Raw genomic sequence first — 16570 nt, forward strand, 5'->3', positions numbered from 1 at the left:
ACAACCTATCTGCAAAGCCACACCAAGGACAATAGTCCTGAAGGAGTATGAATGCGGGCCATCTCCTATCTCATTAGCAAAGCTCCCAAATGATCACCTGGTACAGGGGTGGTGATAAACAATTAGACACAAATTCATTTGGACAATGGGATACTGGCTAAGAGGGCAAATCCCCACCCATGATTTTATCAAATTACAACTGGAATACAATCATCATGGTCATATTTGGGTCACTGGGCAGTTGGAGAGAGAAGGTCATGTAAGAAGCCAAATCTTTGTGAGTTTCAGCACCTGCTTTCTCGGAACAACAAGCAATTGAGATCCTTATCTCTCTCTCTCGATCTTTCCCCCTCTCGCCCTTTCCCCCTCTCGCTCTTTCCCCCTCTCTCTCTTTCCCCCCTCTCGCTCTTTCTCCCCTCTCGCCCTTTCTCCCCTCTCGCCCTTTCTCCCCTCTCGCCCTTTCTCCCCTCTCGCCCTTTCTCCCCTCTCGCTCTTTCTCCCCTCTCGCTCTTTCTCCCCTCTCGCTCTTTCTCCCCTCTCGCTCTTTCTCCCCTCTCGCTCTTTCTCCCCTCTCGCTCTTTCTCCCCTCTCGCTCTTTCTCCCCTCTCGCTCTTTCTCCCCTCTCGCTCTTTCTCCCCTCTCGCTCTTTCTCCCCTCTCGCTCTTTCTCCCCTCTCGCTCTTTGCCCCCTCACGCTCTTTGCCCCCTCGCTCTTTGCCCCCTCGCTCTTTTCCCCCTCGCTCTTTTCCCCCTCGCTCTTTGCCCCCTCGCTCTTTGCCCCCTCGCTCTTTGCCCCCTCGCTCTTTGCCCCCTCGCTCTTTGCCCCCTCGCTCTTTGCCCCCTCGCTCTTTTCCCCCCTCGCTCTTTTCCCCCCTCGCTCTTTTCCCCCCTCGCTCTTTTCCCCCCTCGCTCTTTTCCCCCCTCGCTCTTTTCCCCCCTCGCTCTTTTCCCCCCTCGCTCTTTCCCCCCCTCGCTCTTTCCCCCCCTCGCTCTTTTCTCCCCCTCGCTCTTTCCCCCCCTCGCTCTTTCCCCCCTCGCTCTTTGCCCCCTCTCGCCCTTTGCCTCCTCTCTCGCCTTTTGCCCTCTCTCGCCCTTTCCCACTCTCTCGCCCTTTCCCCCTCTCTCGCCCTTTCCCCTCTCTCCCCCCCTCTCTTGTTCTTACTCCCTCCCCCCCCTCCCTCCTCTCTCTCCTCCCCTCTTTCATATGAGCTTTCGCCTGCTAACCTATCTGAAGGAATGCAGTGTCAGACTTCTGAATCTGAACTCACATGTAACAATAATTCTTATGGTGTCTGGTTATCGCCCTGTACCTTTTTCTTTCCCTTATCCCTCTTTTATTGTATGAATGCAAAAAAAGGAGGTGTGGATGGGGATCCACTGAAACCCCTCTTCATGTTTTATTCATGTGTGTATGAGATTAACTGCCCTCTGATTTTACCCTATCTCGAGTTTGCTATGGGGCCGTTAATTGAGGATTGGATCACTCCAAAACTGAAAGGTTGGGCAAAGTGTGCCACCACTTGTGAAGCGGAAAATCAAAGAGACCTTTCTGTTTTAAATTAAATCAGGGCTGTTTTAAATTAAACACCCTCCAACCCGTAACAATATCCTTTTTAAACAAAAAAATCCTGCTGCAATGAAATGACACGAGGGGAAAAGGGGAGAACCATTCAGCTTCTCCTTGCCTAATTGCACAGCAGAGGGCCCCCCCCCCCCCTCCAATTTCCATTGGCTTTGATTTTGCCAGGGCTGCTTCATGCCACATTCAGTCAAATGCTGCACGGTGGCACAGTGGTTAGCTTTCCTGCCTCACAGTGCCAGGTGCCTGGGTTTGATTCTGACCTTGGGTGACCTGTGCGGAGTTTGCACATTCTCCCCGTGTCTACATGTGTTTCCTCTGGGTGCTCCAGTTTCCTCCCACAGTCCAAAGATGTACAGGTTAGGTGGATTGGCTATGCAAAATTGCCCCTTCGTGTCCAAAGGTTAGGTGGGGTTACGGGGATAGAGCTGGGGATTGGGCCTAGGTAGGGCGCACGTTCAGAGGGCTGGTGCAGGTTCGATGGACCAAAAGGCCTCCATCTGCACTGTCGGGATTCTATGATGTCATCAGCAGTTAGTGTCATCTCTCTTAAGTTTACCTTGGACCAAGGCTGTAATGAAATCAGGAGCTGAGTGGCCTTGGTGGAATCCAAACTTGAGTGTCAACGTGCAGGTTAATTCTATGTAACTGCTGCTTGAATGCACAATTGATGACACCTTCCATCATTTTGCAAATGATCACAAGTAGAATGATGGGGTGATAATTCGCTGGACATACTTGGGCAGTTTTCCACATCGATGCTAATGTTGTAGCTGTACTAGAACAGCTTGGCTAAGGATGTAGCTAGTTCTGGAGCCAGAATGTTGTCAGGGCTCATTGGCTTTGCAATGTACAATGCCTTTAGCCCTTTCTTGATGTCAAGTGGAGTGAATTGAATTGGCTGAAGGTTTGCATCTGCAAACTGAGATGAACCATCCAGCTGGTACTTCTGGATGAAGATGCTTGAACCTACATTCTAACTCGTGTGAGCGGACCGCAACTTTAACAAGACAGTTCACTTTCACAAACAGTGGGGAAAGTAATTAGAATGCAACAATTTAGTAGAGTTTATTAGATTAGATAATCTGAATGGTTTTTGAACAAGTGTCGATGTATAAAGGGAATGAGGTAAATGTAGTGTCTGGATTTTTCAAGCATGCACAGAGTGTAGTGAACAAAATTGGGGAACTGGAAACATAATTGCTCTGGGTGCATATGACATAGTAGCATTGTCAGAAACGTGGCTCAAGCCAGAACAGAACTGGGTGCTTAACATCACGGGCCATAAGGTTTTTTAGTAGAAGCAGGGTGGGTAAAAAGGAGACGATTAAGAGATGACCTTACTCAGGTCAAAATTATGAACAATTTTGACAGGGTAAAGAAGGATATTCTGTTTTCACTAGTTGGTAAGTCAGTGACTAGGGATCACAATTTCAAGATGGTCAGCAAGAGAGCTTGAAGTGATTTGGGATGTGCTGCCTGGGAGAGTGGTGGAGGTGGATTCTAGACGAGGTTTCAAAAGAGAGCTGGATATATATTTGCAAGTGATTAATTTAGAGGGCTACGGAGATAGGGCTGGGGACTGGCAACTAGCTAGGTAGCTCTATCGGGAGCCGGTGCAGACACGAAATGGCCTCATTCTGTGCTGTAAATTTTGATGATTCAGACAGTACAATTCAATGCAGAGGCATGTTAGAAAGAAATAGGTGATAGTATAAGGTAACACAGCAGGATGAATAGTAATTTGGTTGAAAAATGAGAAACAATGTGTTATGTTCCTTGGATACTCCTGATCAGCGGAGATGAGATATCTCAAGTTTCACCTGTGTTCTTGGTATTTACAGAAGATTTAAACTTAGACATTGGGAGCAATTTATGGTGACACAAATGTTGAGGAGGAGGCTGGTGTAGACGAGAAACAGAAGATTTCAAAAGGACAAATAGTTTAATGGAATAGGTGAACTGTGTTAGGTGCAACCTTTGCAGATAAAAAATGAGGTGGTACAATTGTTAAATGACAATATCACTCAATTCACTACCCTAAATATGCTGCACGTGCAACAGTTAACAACATTTGGGGAGGATTTCTACGACACTGATAATTTCATGGCCACCATTATGAGTTTAGCTTTATATTCAAGATTTATTAATTGAATTTAAGTTCCACCATCTGTGTGTATTTGAACCCATGTCGCCAGACCATCAGCCTGGGTCTCTGGATTTCTAGTCCAAAAACATTAGTCCAGCAACATTACCACTATACCACTGTCCCTCCATACTTCTGCATTTGATCTAAAAACCTTTCGCAACCTTAAACCCGTCCTACTGCCTTGGCATATCTTAAAGTTTTGTTCCAGGTTTGCTTTCTCTATTTTGTTGAAGTGACCAGTGTCTTTCAGTTTTGAGTGTGAACAACCATAACATATCAAGTTGCTCTTCAAAGCATGTTATCCTATAACCAAGGATCAGTGTCATTACTTTCCTCTGCATTGCCTTCTGTTACACTGGCTAGAATTGATATTCATTTCTGAAGGGGTCTTTCATGGATTATTTTATTCAAGGTTTTGAGAAGCCTTGAGATTATTATGTCAAATGCCTTTAAGCAACCCCACAGAAAAGTCTAGAGGGTTGGTTAGAAAAAATCAACCCTTTAAAAAAAAGTTTTTTGGTTGACTTTAAGCGATTCTCACGTTTTTAAAAAAATCTTCCCTTTTGTTTCTGATCACTAGCTGCATCACATTTCGAAACATTGAGCTAATGCTACTGTATTACGTAGTTGCCAAATATGTATGTGGTGCTTTTCTTGAATGTGGGAATTCTAATTTGCTTCTTTCCATTCTCCTCCTCTGACTCCTGCTGTTGTTGACGCACCCGGTTCAAAACAAAACCTCTATGAAATAGTTACCTTGCATGTCTATCACCTCCTTTTCATCCCCATGTGGTTCTGAGATGGTTTGAACTTCCTTCCTGGTAATTTTCCTGCTGCAAATGTTTTGGAAAAAAAGTGCTTGCTGTTCTGTTTTGCATCTGCTAAGTTCCTTTCCCCTTCTCTCTTGGCACGCTTAGCATTGAGTTCTCCTGCCATTTTTGTATTTCTGGCAAGTGGTTTCCTCTTTGAAGTTGTACAAAAGTGACAGTCTATCTCCTGAGTCATGTTCTGCACTGATTCAGGAGTAGCGTGATCCCCTTGGACTTTACATTGCAAGCCAATACATTTTTGTTTCTACCATTGTCTTTGAATTTCTAATGTTGCTGTGATTTGAAAATAATCTTCAAAATTGATTAATTTTGCAACATTGAAGAAGGCCTTTTGGTCCAACGCTGGCTCTCTGAAATAACTGTCCAGTTAATTCAATTCCCCTGCCCTTAGTCCATAATGCTTTTCTTCTTGAAATATTTATCCACTTCTCTTTAAAGCTTTTACAAATTCTTATTCTATCACTGCACCCATGTTGTTATAACCAATTGAATCAAAATATTCTTTTAAACTTTACCTCCATTCGTGATAATCTTACATTTATGGCTGGCATTTTGCAGACTAACTGTCGTTCTGCTGCCGTTTCTTTGCTGGCAGTTCAGTGGAAACCATGCTTATGACTAAGTAGGTTTCCACATTACTATTGGCAAAGTTACAACAGCTGATCAAGCGCAGTCAGCTGCAGAAACTAAGCCTCTGTTATCTCTAGGTTTGACCATTTCAATGCACTCCTGGTTGACCTCCCACCTTCTACCCTCTGTAAACTTTAGCTCGGTTGCCTGTGCAACTCTCCTGGTTAAGCGATGCCTCGGTCTCAAAAAGTCTAATTTTCAAATATCTCGCATAGCCGGGCCCCTGCCTATTTTCTCTATTCCTGCGTTTCTCTAATTCCGCTCACTTCAACATCCCAAATGTAATTGCTGCATCATTGCTGGCTGTGCCTTCAACTACCTAGGCCCTAAGTTCTGGGATTCCCTCCCTAGACCACTTTAAGACCTTCCTTAAAACCTACCTTGTTTGAGCAGGCTTTGGGCTATCTTCCATAATATCTCCATCTGTGGCTCGTCATATTTTGCTTTCTAATGCTCCTATGAAGTTCACTGGGACATTTTATTACATTAAAGGCACAACCTTTGCCTTGGTCTTGGCATCCTTCCCAAGTAGGGCAGCCCAACTGAACATATTGTAAAGGTGGTCTGAACATTGATTTGTAAAGGTTAGAATATAAAGGAGAAAAGCTAATGCTATGCCTCCATTATAAAACCTTCCAATCCTGTATGCTTTTGAGTAGCATTATCAACTTATTCTTTCACTTGTTTGCCAAAGGTTCCAGATCACAGTGTTCTTTTAAATGAGATGTAACAAGAGCTTGTTCAGGATGTGTGGGTTACATATCTGCACTGAGATTAATTTGTAATCACTTGTTTTACCAGTTTCTTTTCAGATTTTGGCTTCATTTCTTACCGTGGTCTGATCATCGGATAATGTCTTTTGTGTCTTTATTCCAGCTGTGAATGTGGCATATAGTAAAAACAGTGGAACAAAATATGTAGTCTGAAGAAAGGTTAATGACATGAAACCTTAGCTATGTTTCTCTCCCCACAGATGTTTCCTGCCCTGTCGAGTATTGCCAGCATTTTCTGGTTTTAGTGGCTTGAAGGGTTACTGAGGAATACTTTGATGTCAAAGTAGGGTGTATAAAGTTTCCCATCTCCTTCGTTCCTGTGCACCAACATCTGGCAGTCTTATTCACCTACTGATTTTAGTCAGACCTCCTCTCCCAAAAGGCATGATTAGAAATTTGCCGTATGCGACCATGTTATGTCACCCCGTGGCACAGTAAATCAACAATCCAAGGATATTTTAATAGTCTTTGAAAAAAGTAAAAAATAATCTGCTTCACGAGTTTAAAGTTCTCTGTCAGGTGATTCGCAGTGGATGATAAATATACTGAAAATTGCACTGAAGCACGAAGACTGTAACCTGAATAACTAGTTTAATGCTAAAATAGAGAGGACATAATGCGTATAAGGCATAAAAGTCATTTGTTTGATCTAACGTCAGTATTGATGTTTATGCATTCCACAGAAATTACTGCATTCAACTGGCTGCTTTCATTGATTAAATAATAGTAGCCCCTTGTGCTAAATAATAGACTATACCAAACCTGCTGATGATGGTTTACATATTTCTGAGCTTTCATTTGATGCCACATATGACTGACAAATTCACTTTCCTGTGGCACCTTTGAGGCAGTATTTCAGTACCAAACTGAAGGTTAAAATATATGTCCACAGGGCTTGCAGTACAGGCAGACGTTTGTTGGAAGGTTTTGTTTTATTGTTGAAGTGCCTTTCATCAATCACGTCTAAATTGAAAGCATTTATCGGACGAACCTGAGGATTCCAATAACTTGTTTAACTATTCTAGTAGTTGTTGTAGTTGTAAATATTTGTTTGTTATTGGTGAGTGTATTTGTTCTGAGGTTTTAAGACCATAAGATGTTGGAGCAAAAGTAGGCCATTCGACCCATCAATTCCGCACCGCCATTCAATGAGATCATGACCGATCTGAAATGATAATCCACAACTTTCCTGCCTTTTCCCCATAACCCTTGATTCTTTTACTGATTAAAAATCTGTCTAACTCAGCCTTGACCATTAATGATATTGTTAGCATTACAATAGCAAAATGTGGACAAGAAACTTGGGGGCAATAAAAATTAATTTAGTTGAATCCACAGCATGGCCTGCCACCTACATCGAGGTGCAAGATGAACAAGATCCTCTGGGAGAGTTGCCGCAAAAGTTTGTTCCTCTTCCATGGCCTTGTATCACTAATAAGTCCAACAGGAAGTTCAGAAAAAAGATTATTTGCCCAAGAAGCAATAAAAATGTAGAACCCACTATGACAAAGAGTTGCTGAGGCAAACAAAATCAAATTATTTAAAAGGAAACGAGATAAACATGAGAAAGGAATCATGGGATTTGAAGAAGGGTAGAAGGTCTAGAATTATATTTATTGTAGTGCACAAAGGTGACAGGCAGATTGACAAAGTGGTTAATAAGGTGGTGTAGTGATATTGTCCAGAGACCCAGAGTAATGCTCAAATCTGGATGATCCAGAGACCCAGAGTAATGCTCAAATCCCACCCTGGCAGATTCAATACAAACCCGGAATGAAAAGACTTAATGGTTGTGGGCATCACAGTAGCACAGTGGTTAGCACGGTTGCTTCACAGCTCCAGGGTCCCAGGTTCGATTCCCTGCTTGGGTCACTGTCTGTGCGGAGTCTGCACGTTCTCACCCGTGTCTGCGTGGGTTTCCTCCGGGTGCTCCGGTTTCCTCCCACAGTCCAAAGATGTGCGTTAAGGTGGATCGGCCGTGCTAAATTGCCCTTAGTTTCCCAAAAAGGTTAAGTTGGGTTACAGGGATAGGGTGGAGGTGTGTGCTTGAGTAAGGTGCTCTTTCCAAGGGCCGGTGCAGACTCGATGGGCCGAATGGCCTCCTTCTGGTGTAAACCCATGTTCTGACAATCGCAAGACACATATTGCACGCGTGTGTGCACACACACACTTTGAGTCATTTGCTGGTGTTCGTCGATGATTCGGATTTATTTTTCACAATGGCCTTAAATCTTAGTGGTGTTGAAACCAGTATTAAAGACATCATCCATATTTTCCATAAATTGATGATATTGCACCTGAGAATCCTTTCAATTGCAATTCTCTAAATCTGTAATGGAATCTAAACTGTAGAGCTCTGAACTTGAGGACATGGGAAAGGGAGAGAGATGGTTTTACTGCTCCGTTGGCAGATTTCTTCCAGATTGCCTTTTAGCTGCTTGGGTGCTGTAATAAAAGGCATTTCAAAGTGGTCATTCTGGTCATATGACCACTCCATAATTAATTGGGTACTGGCAGAAGGTAATTGATTTGCTCATGTCTGGACAGACTTTGGCTCTTGTATTATGCCTAGGTGATTCATTTCTTTAATGTTCCAGCCATCACTTCAGAATCAACCATTCTTCCTGATGAAGAACTAGGAAGATCATCTCAACACCTATATAGCTATTGTCCTTGCAGACTTCCTGTCTTTGCCTGAAAGGTAGTTTCATGGAAATGTAAATAAGAACCAGTTGCAAGTTTCAATGCATCTTTGAAGTAATTCTTGATATCAAGTATGACATTCCACAAGGGTTTGCCTTGGTATGTCCTATTTGTAATCCTTACCGTATCAGGTTACCTGTGGCAGCCATCCTAAGTCAGTGTCTTTGTTTTAAGGAGTCCTTTTTAAGAGTTAAATATAAACTTGCCTAGCTGATTAAATTAAAGATTCATATTCCACATACACTGATCACATCATCATGATAGCATGTATATGTATCTGTATATATGTATTCTAAGAGGTTCTGTGCCTCACCATCAACATATTCTGCAGCGTTAGCTTTGACGATGTGATTTTTTAACCAGAAGAATTTTTATTTAGGAAAATGGTGAACTGCTTCTTTATAAAAAGGCATGGAATCTTTTGCAGTAATGTGGCTTCTGCAGACTTGAGCTATATACTTGGATTAAAGATGCCAACCCTTTCCTATTGTTTACTATGTATGCAGAGTAAATAATTCCAAATTGAGGCTTTAATTTTAGTAGTTTTTGATTTCTTCTGTACATATTCAAGTTCCTGCTTGATATATTTTATTACCCAAGTCTTTATTACTATTAGTTAGGTGATGATTTCAAGCATTTGAAACATCCATTCACAACACTCCATTCAGCAAACACCTGACTGCAACTCTGCAGTAAGTCTGACTGCTGTTTTATTAATCAGGTTTTCAGATTCCTCCCTCCATTCTTATTTAATGGACTTTCTGAAAGCCTGAATCAAGTGGTTTAGTGCCTCTGTTTTGGTTTGATTTTTTTTTTCCCTATGCTTACACCAGTTCGCGATTGCAATCAGTCGGTGACTACGTACCCGTTATTCACTCCTTCCATTGAAAGAAGCAATCTGCATAAAAATACTATGTGCATGTGAAATATATGTGCTTATAAAAATAAAATGCATTCGTGAGATATATACATTACTGAAGTTTTTATTTTGATAAAGCACATTCTAGGGTCTCTATTGTGATTTAGTTGACCGAATAGTAATTGCATGCTTAAGTTGTTCATCTTTGAGTCTCTCATTTCCCATTGTTGTGTCTGCCATTGCATTTTATCTAGACACAGATCTGGCTGTGTTGAAGCTGCGCTCTGTAATTAAGTAACCTGGCTTCAAAATGTACTCGGAATGATCATACACACTGATGAAGAGTTCTGTGCTACAGAATGATAGGACAAAGGTTTGACATTGCAATTTTTAAGCTGTAGGCTAGCTGCTTCCTCGCAAGAAGGGAAGAAGAATTGAAAGATTAAGTAGCACAGGTTGCTGATTGTAAAGCTGTTTTAGCAGAGGCTTGCCGAACAGCAACTAGTTTGTTCTATCTCAATGGATGGCCCAGCCACAAGACGGAAAAGTATTTGGTTCATAGAATCCCTACAGTGCAGAAAAGGTCATTTGGCCCACCATGTCTGCACCTACCCTTTGAAAGAGCACCCTATCCAGGCACACCTGCCTACCCTCCTCCCACCTAACCTTTGGACACTAAGGGTCAATTTAGCATGGCCAATCCACTTAACCTGCACATCTTTGGGACTATGGGAGGAAACAGGAGCACCCAGTGGACACCCACCCAGACACGGGGAGAACATGCAAACTCCACACAGTCACGCAATGCTAGAATTGAACCAGGTCCCTAGCGCTGTGAGGCAGCAGTGTCATCCCAAACATTTTTCCCTATCCTCTCAGACATAGAATCCCTACAGTGCAGAAGGATGCCATTCAGCCCATTGAGTCTGTACCTATCCTTTGAAAGAGCACCCTACCGAGGCATACACCCCTACCCTACCCCCACCTAACCGTTGGACACTAAAGATCAATTTAGCATGGCCAATCCACCTAACCTGCACATCTTTGGACTGTGGGAGGAAACAAGAGCACCTGGTGGAAACCCACGCAGACACGGGAAGAATGTGCAAAATCCATACAGTCATCTAAGGTCGGCATCGAAGCTGGATCCCTGGCATTGTGAGGCAGCAGTGCTAACCACTGTGCCACCCTGAAATTGTTACCGTGCCATGTTATCGTTTTAAAATAAAAGTTAGGGTGCTTTTATTACTATGTGGTTTAGCATGATATAGTCATTCATTTAAAATCAATAGTGGGGATATGTTTCCGTTCTGTTTTAATTTTAATGGTGAAAAAAAAAGTGAAATCAAAATGAAGGGTTTCTATATCAATATGGCAGAGTTAACTGGAATGAAACAGCCATGGCACTGACTCGACAAGTGTGCTGATATTCAGAATAACCTGTCTGCATTAGGTGACATTTTACTTCTTCATTCATTCAATATTGACCTTTCGATGTTGGAACGAGAACAAGGCCAGTGCTGTTCACAATCATCCATTGGAACCAGAAATTAGAATAACGACAGCTGATTGCTTTGTCTGGGTGATGAGTAAAATAATCAGTTGGAGGTGACCTCTTTCTTCTTCCTTTCCTGAATTTACCGTTAATTGTTCTCTGAAGTTCAGGAACACTTTAGAACTTTTAACCCATGGCTTTACCCCTTCTCCCAACTCTTAATACTGTTGTTACTTGGCCTAAACTAATACCAAGAGTTTAGCTTACTGACCTTTAATGTGTTTTCGTACATGTTGCTGCTGCAAATCTGCTGAAAATATTTAGTAAATAGAATGGTAAACACCAGGGTGGTATAGCTCTCAGAATTTTACTTCTTTATAATTACATTCTGATGCTCTTTATATTCAAAGAATGGCGAAACATTTTCATTTATTGCATTTATTCATTTATTGCACTGTGCCAGGGACCTGGTTGTCTCTTATCAACTGCAAAATCGCTGCAGTTTTGATAAAAAGAAATCACTAAATGCGGTGTTATCTAGAATAACAAAGCACCGAGCACCAGTTGCTCATGCTTCAAGCGTCATCAAAATGAGTCAAGTGTATTGTTGATCTTTTACTGTAGCCTAACACAGACCATGCATATTCTACACATTTGAGCTATCTGCTAATTTAGATTTAACACGTTTATCATTATTAGTTATTCAGTCTAAAATAAAATACATTTGCTTAAGTCAGAGATTAAATTTAGTTTCAGAAAATAGGCAATGCATTGGGCTTCTAAAAAATTACAATGAGATATATCAACTAGTTAGTATTAGCATGACTCTGTTAAGTAACCCCCCAAGCCAAAATGCACTACCTGGTTTGACACACTATTTGTGTAGTACTGCTAGCTCGATACTCCTGCTTTTTATGGCCCATCAAATGCAATTTTAAAGCTGGAGATGTCTGCTCCAAAAAGATTCCATTAACAAAAATTAAGGTAACATCCAACATCTGTGGGGTGGTGCTGAGGGTGAGGGCAAGGAGAACACAATTCCCCTGAGTGAGGTTTGTCCAGTTTTACCCTTTTTTTTTGGACATAGTGCCTCGTGGCTTGGCAGCTGATAGCACGCCCTGTGTGTCCATAACCCATATCTTTCTGGGTGATAGAGATTGGAGGTAGGTTTCCAGAAACCCACATCTGCCATGTTTTCATGTGCAGAACACATAGTGTACGCGACATTAGGTTGAGCAATAGGGAAATAACGAGGTGACTTGCAATCGGGATTAACTGAGCACAAAAGATATTTGGGAAAAATGAGCAGCAGAAATGGTTTGTTTTAAAATTTTTGCTTTATATTCTATTTCAGTTGCCGTACAAGTAATAGGAAAAGCCTGATTGTGACTTCGAGCACTTCTCCAACGCTACCACGGCCACATTCTCCACTGCCAGGGCACACAGGTAAGGAACAACAACTGTCACCAGGGATGTCAGTTTTTATACATAATAAATATATCAAAAATTGCTTTCAGTTTACTTGTGACATTTTACAGAGTAAGTCACTGCCCTCCACCACCAGCATACTAGCTGCAGTATATCCCATCAATCTGGTTGACTGCAGCAAGTTACACTTCCAATCCCCATCACCTAGAAGAATAAGGGTTATAAACATGTAGGAGCACCATCAGATCCAAACCCACCATCCGGACTGGACATGGCTATGTCCTCATCATTGCTGGATCACTGTGCACATTTACTGTAGCGGACCAAGTAGAAAATCCACCGTCATCTTCTCAAGGAAACTAGTGTTCTCATCCAGAAAGCCAGTTTGTGAAGGATAGTACTGGAACCAATCTTTACTCAGTCTTACATTTCTTTAGAGTGAAATATTACAAGCATACACTGTTAGGATACCGGACCAGAACCCAAACATACAGATCTCATTCCACTTGTATAGGCAGGCGAAGATGATACTTGTATTTAAGAAGCAATTTTCTCCTGTTAATCATGTTCCTTTAGAACCCTTTTCAAAAACCTGTCTCTGGGACAGCTTTTTCATGACCTCTCTCGGTGGCTTTTCAAATCCTTCTCCACCTGTTCAAAACAGGATTATTTCTCTCTCCAAGCTCCGCCTAGCCCCTCAAATTATAGCCCTCTCCTGGGGTGCCTAGACTTGAACCCATCAGCATTATCTTGGCTGTTTGATTTCCCACTCCCATATATACAAAAAACAGAGGCTATTGATATGCAACTAACCTCCTATTTCGGACAGAGATGAGGAGACATTTCTTCACCAAAAGAGTGGTGAGCCTGTGGAATTCATTACCACAGGAAATAGCTGACGCTAAAACATTGAATATATTCAAGGGGCGGCTAGATATAGCACTTGGGGTGAATGGGGTCAAAGGTTATGGGGAGAAAACAGGATTAGGCTGTTGACTTGGATGATCAGCCATGATCGTGATAAATGGCGGAGCAGGCTGGAAGGGCCAAAAGGCCTCCTCCTGCTCCTATCTTCTATGTATCTATTGACAGGCAAAGAGACCATCAGACTCCGTAATGGGCTAATGCTGGTCAGCATGGTAGCACAAGTGGATAGCACTGTGGCTTCACAGCGCCAGGGTCCCAGATTCGATTCCCCGTGGGTCACTGCCTGTGCGGAGTCTGCACGTTCTCCCCGTGTCTGCGTGGGTTTCCTCCGCGTGCTCCGGTTTCCTCCCACAGCCCAAAGACGTGCAGGTTAGGTGGATTGGCCATGATAAATTGCCCTTAATGACCAAAAAGGTTTGGAGGGGTTATTGGGTTACGGGGGTAGGGTGGAAGTGAGGGTTTAAGTGGGTCGGTGCAGACTCGATGGGCCGAATGGCCTCCTGCACTGTATGTACTATGTCTATGTCTTGATAGGAGTATCATGAAAGACAATGGATCTCCTGGAACGTGTTGTCAGTCGAGGTTGTGGAAGCAGATACATTAACGGCTTTCAAAAGGCATCTCGACAAATACATGGATATAGAGGGTTACGGCACTAGAAAGTGCTGACGGTTTTGACCAAGGGTAGTATTATGACCGGTACAGGCTTGGAGGGCTGAAGGGCATGTTCCTGTGCTGTATTGTTCTTTGTTCTTTGAATCACACTTGCTGAACAGTGGCATCCGGTGTATTCCCATGAACTAGTTTAAGTCTGAATGGGACAATGTAACTCAGGCCATCTGTAGGCGTATCCCTCTGACTCTGTGCTAGCAATTTTCCCTCAGTGTGTTTAACCCCTAAATTGCCCGCTACATCTTCAGTTCCATTTCTGGACCCAATTTCCTAATATCTCCCTCTTGTAATTCTCAACCTTGAATATATTAAGTTTCTCAGCCTCCACTGCTCTCTGTGGAAGAGAATTCTAAACACTAAGAGAAAAAATCCATCCTTATCTGCATCTTAAATGGGAGACCACTTGTTTTTAAACAATGCACCTTAGTCTTATATTTCCGAACAAAAGAGGAAACATTCTCTCAGCATCTACTTTGTCAAGGCCCTTCAGAATCTTATATGATTTAAAAGGTTACCCCTATCTTCCAAACTCCAATCAGTATACTCTCAAATTGCTCAATCTTTCCTCCAAATGGCAATGCTATCATCCCAAGAATTAGCCTAGTGAACTTTGTCTGAACTCAACTGGCTCTGATGCAAGTATGTTCTTACTTAAGTAAGGAGATCAAAACAGTATGTAAATAGTCCAACTCGGGAAGGGGCCAGACTGGACCTGGTATTGGGAAATGATCCCGGCCAGGTGTTTGAAGTTTCAGTCGGTGATTACTTTGGGAATAGCGATCACAATTCCGTAAGTTTTGGAATACTCATGGACAAAGGCGAGAATACTCCTAAAGGAAGAGTGCTAAATTGGGGAAAGGCCAAGTACAACAAAATTCGGCAGGAGTTAGGGTATGTGGATTGGGAGCAGCTCTTTAAGGGTAAATCCACATTTGAAAGGAAAGGTTGATTAGAGTGCAGGACAGACATGTCCCTGTGAAAATGAGGGATAGAAATGGCAAGATTAGGGAACCATGGATGACGGGTAGAATTGTGAGACTAGCTAAGATGAAAAAGGAAGCATACATAAGATCTAGGCGACTTAAAACTGCTGAAGCTTTGGAGGAATATCGGGAAAGTAGGACAAATCTCAAACGCGCAATAAAGAGGGCTAAAAGGGGTCATGAAATATCTTTGGCTAATAGGGTTAAGGAAAATCCCAAAGCCTTTTATTCGTATATAAGGAGCAAGAGGGTAACCAGAGAAAGGATTGGCCCACTCAAAGACAAAAGAGGGAATTTATGCGTGGAGTCAGAGGAAATGGGTGAGATTCTTAATGAGTACTTTGCATCGGTATTCACCAAGGAGAGGGACATGACGGATGTTGAGGCTAGGGATGGATGTTTAAATACTCTAGGTCAAGTCGGCATAAGGAAGGGGAAGTTTTGGGTATTCTAAAGAGCATTAAGGTGGACAAGTCCCCAGGTCCGGATGGGATCTATCCCAGGTTCCTGAGGGAAGCGAGGGACGAAATAGCTGGGTCCTTAACAGCATCCTTGAGCACGGGTGAGGTCCCGGAGGACTGGAGAATTGCTAATGTTGCCCCTTTGTTTAAGAAGGGTAGCAGGGATAATCCAGGGAATTATAGACCTGTAAGCTTGGCGTCAGTGGTCGGCAAACTGTTGGAGAAGATACTGAGGGATAGGATCTATTCACATTTGGAAGAAAATAGACTTATCAGTGATAGGCAGCATGGCTTTGTGCAAGGAAGGTCATGTCTTACAAACCTAATAGAATTCTTTGAGGAAGTGACAACGTTAATTGATGAGGGAAGGGCTGTAGATGTCAGAAACATGGACTTCAGTAAGGCGTTTGATAAAGTTTCCCACGGCAGGTTGATGGAAAAAGTGAAGTCGTATGGGGTTCAGGGTGTACTAGCTAGATGGAAAAAGAACTGGCTGAGCAACAGGAGACAGAGTAGTGGTGGAAGGGAGTGTCTCAAAATGGAGAAAGGTGACTAATGGTGTTCCACAGGGATCCGTGCTCGGACCACTGTTTGTGATATACATAAATGATCTGGACGAAGGTATAGGTGGTCTGATTAGCAAGTTTGCAGATGATACTAAGATTGGTGGAGTTGCAGATAGCGAGGACGACTGTCAGAGAATACAGCAAAATATAGACAGATTGGAGAGTTGGGCAGAGAAATGGCAGATGGAGTTCAATCCAGGCAAATGCGAGGTGATGCATTTTGGAAGATCTAATTCAAGAGCGGACTATACGGTCAATGGAAGAGTACTGGGGAAAATTGATGTACAGAGAGATCTGGGAGTTCAGGTCCATTGTACCCTGAAGGTGGCAACGCAGGTCGATAGAATGGTCAAGAAGGCATACAGCATGCTTGCCTTCATCGGACGGGGTATTGAGTACAAGAGTCGGCAGGTCATGTTACAGTTGTATCGGACTTTGGTTAGGCCACTTTTGGAATACTGCGTGCAGTTCCGGTCGCCACATTGCCAGAAGGATGTGGATGCTTTAGAGAGGGTG

The 16570-nt window shown here is 42.8% G+C and overlaps 1 protein-coding gene across 6 annotated transcripts in view; it reads left to right on the forward strand.

Annotated features, from left to right (window-relative positions):
• mast2 (microtubule associated serine/threonine kinase 2) overlaps positions 1-16570 on the forward strand; it is a 594513-nt gene that overhangs the window by 401919 nt on the left and 176024 nt on the right. For all 6 annotated transcript variants that reach the window (XM_072510836.1, XM_072510837.1, XM_072510838.1 and 3 more), the window contains one exon: positions 12372-12463. In XM_072510836.1, the coding sequence (XP_072366937.1) occupies positions 12372-12463 (92 nt within the window). The remainder of the gene's footprint in view (positions 1-12371; positions 12464-16570) is intronic.

The sequence above is a fragment of the Scyliorhinus torazame genome, chromosome 7 (genome assembly GCF_047496885.1).
Source record: "Scyliorhinus torazame isolate Kashiwa2021f chromosome 7, sScyTor2.1, whole genome shotgun sequence".
Classification (NCBI taxonomy): domain Eukaryota; kingdom Metazoa; phylum Chordata; class Chondrichthyes; order Carcharhiniformes; family Scyliorhinidae; genus Scyliorhinus; species Scyliorhinus torazame.